Raw genomic sequence first — 2,001 nt, 5'->3', positions numbered from 1 at the left:
TCTCCTGAGTTTAGGATGAGAATCTTCCTGACCACGAAATCCAAATCGTTTAAATTTAATCTAACAGCTCCAAACAATGGACCCTCTAAAGTTATAATAATTACAACTGTTAAATTAAATTTGAATGGTCCGGATTTCGTAATCAGAAGGATCCCCATCCTGAGGTCAGGAGAGGATCCTCTTCCAGTGGAACCAAATGGAAAGTGAGGAAGTCAGAGGAGGTTCACATGGCTCCCACATGTACAAAAATCCCCCAACCCAACTCATGTGAATCGTGATGCCCCACTCCCATCCCCCACTTCGAAACCCAAAGCTGCTCAGGCTCAGCGTCGTTTCCGACAAATACGCTATGAAGTCAATCTCCTCGATTACCAGACTTCAACGGCCACGATCTCTCCCTCTCCCTCCCCTTTCCCAATCCTTGCCACGCCCATAATCATGCTCGCCGCCGCATCCTCCTCCTCCACAACATGGCTCCGAGCTCACCGTATCCGCTACCTTGTCCTTCTCCTCTGCTCTCCGATTCTCATCCCTTTCCTCTGCGCCATCTTCCCTCTGCTCTGTGCCGCCGAGCTTTGCCTACGCCTCTGCCGCCGCCGTATAAAGACTTCTCACGATGAGGCCGGGGAGGAGGAGGAGCGGATGCGCCGGTGCGAAGAAGGACGCGGCAGTGGAAGTGCGGCGGCCGCGGCGGGGAAGGAAGACGGGAAAGAAGAGATGGGGCTGCTGCAGAGGTACTTGGAGGATCAGCTGCTGCTGGTTGGATCTGTGTACGATTGCGGGGACGATGATAGTGACGATTTGTATCATGAGATTCATGACTATGATAATGATTCCAACACTACTCCTCTTTTGGCGTGATTTATTGTTTTTTTTTTCTTTTCATTTTTTTTGGTTTTTTGTTTATGTACATCACACTTTTTTGGGTTGATTCTTGGTGAAATTTGTTTGTGAAGTTTATGGAGTTCCTTTCTACGAATTGTGAATACGATTTGAATTTGTTGGTAACTAAAGTTTGGTAGTGCTACACAGTCACTTTTACTTATTACATATCTTCTTATTATACTTCTTCTTAATTTTCGATCGTCATATCTGATAAATTAAATAAAATCAATAAACAAAAATATAACAAGATGTGGAGAGATTAAAAAAAAAAAAGGTGTGAATAACACGGAAAATTTGGAAAAATAACCAAATTTTAGATCTCATATAGAATTATAGCCACTATTTTAATTTTATGATAATTATGACCAAAACTTGATGTAAAAGTACTAATATATCATTAATATTAGGATTTCTCACAACAACCAAAACAAACCTTTAAACTATCTTAAAATGAGAAATTAATCTTCATCACTTTTTTGTTTTCACTATTCACTTTGCATATGCAATTTCGTATTCTTTCTTCATCCATTGGAAAAATATTTGGAATGTATGCAATTTAGTCAATGAAACACTAAATCCAAGTATTTAATTAAAAAAATAATAATTAGCCATGAAATTAGTACCTTCTTAAGAACATTCTCATAGATTGTCTTGCTAATTAAAGAGAAAGCTAATTCAGTGGCCTCAATCTGCAGTAATCCTCAACATTTTAAGGTAGTTTAAAGGTTGTGTTGTGGTTGTTATGAGAAACCCTAGTATTAAGGATATATTAATACTTTTACATCAAGTTTTGGTTATAATTATCATAAAATTAAAATAGTGGTTATAATTATATATGAGATCTAAAATTTGGTTATTTTTCCAAATTTCCCGAATAACACTACTTTTAAATTTAAAGCTAGTGGCTCATTGGTCACTAGTACTTCCGCGAATTTGAATCATATTATAATAACAAACTTAATGTGAGGTTTAGTCCACTTCATCATCCTTTTAGGGTAGATAATATCGTTCGTTAAAAAAAATTAAGCCATTGAGGTTGAACCAACTTGTATAAATTTGTATTCATCTTCACTTGTAATTTAGAGGTCACAATTTTAACTCGAAGATAATGCATTC

General features: G+C 37.6%; 1 protein-coding gene across 1 annotated transcript; it reads left to right on the top strand.

Annotated features, from left to right (window-relative positions):
• The first annotated feature begins 216 nt into the window (after nt 1–216).
• LOC126604637 (uncharacterized) lies at nt 217–1,013 on the top strand. Its single transcript, XM_050271925.1, has one exon. It carries the CDS (start codon nt 439–441, stop codon nt 859–861), a length of 423 nt encoding a protein of 140 aa, XP_050127882.1. The 5' UTR covers nt 217–438; the 3' UTR covers nt 862–1,013.
• The last annotated feature ends 988 nt before the right edge of the window (nt 1,014–2,001 follow it).

Source organism: Malus sylvestris, chromosome 15 (genome assembly GCF_916048215.2).
Source record: "Malus sylvestris chromosome 15, drMalSylv7.2, whole genome shotgun sequence".
NCBI lineage: Eukaryota > Viridiplantae > Streptophyta > Magnoliopsida > Rosales > Rosaceae > Malus > Malus sylvestris.
The sequence above is the reverse complement of the archived record's forward strand: the minus strand, read 5'-3'. Positions and strand labels throughout refer to the sequence as shown.

What these genes read in the sequence shown, in the direction of transcription:
- LOC126604637 (XM_050271925.1), top strand. Translation starts at nt 439, where the DNA reads ATGCTCGCCGCCGCATCCTCCTCCTCCACAACATGGCTCCGAGCTCAC.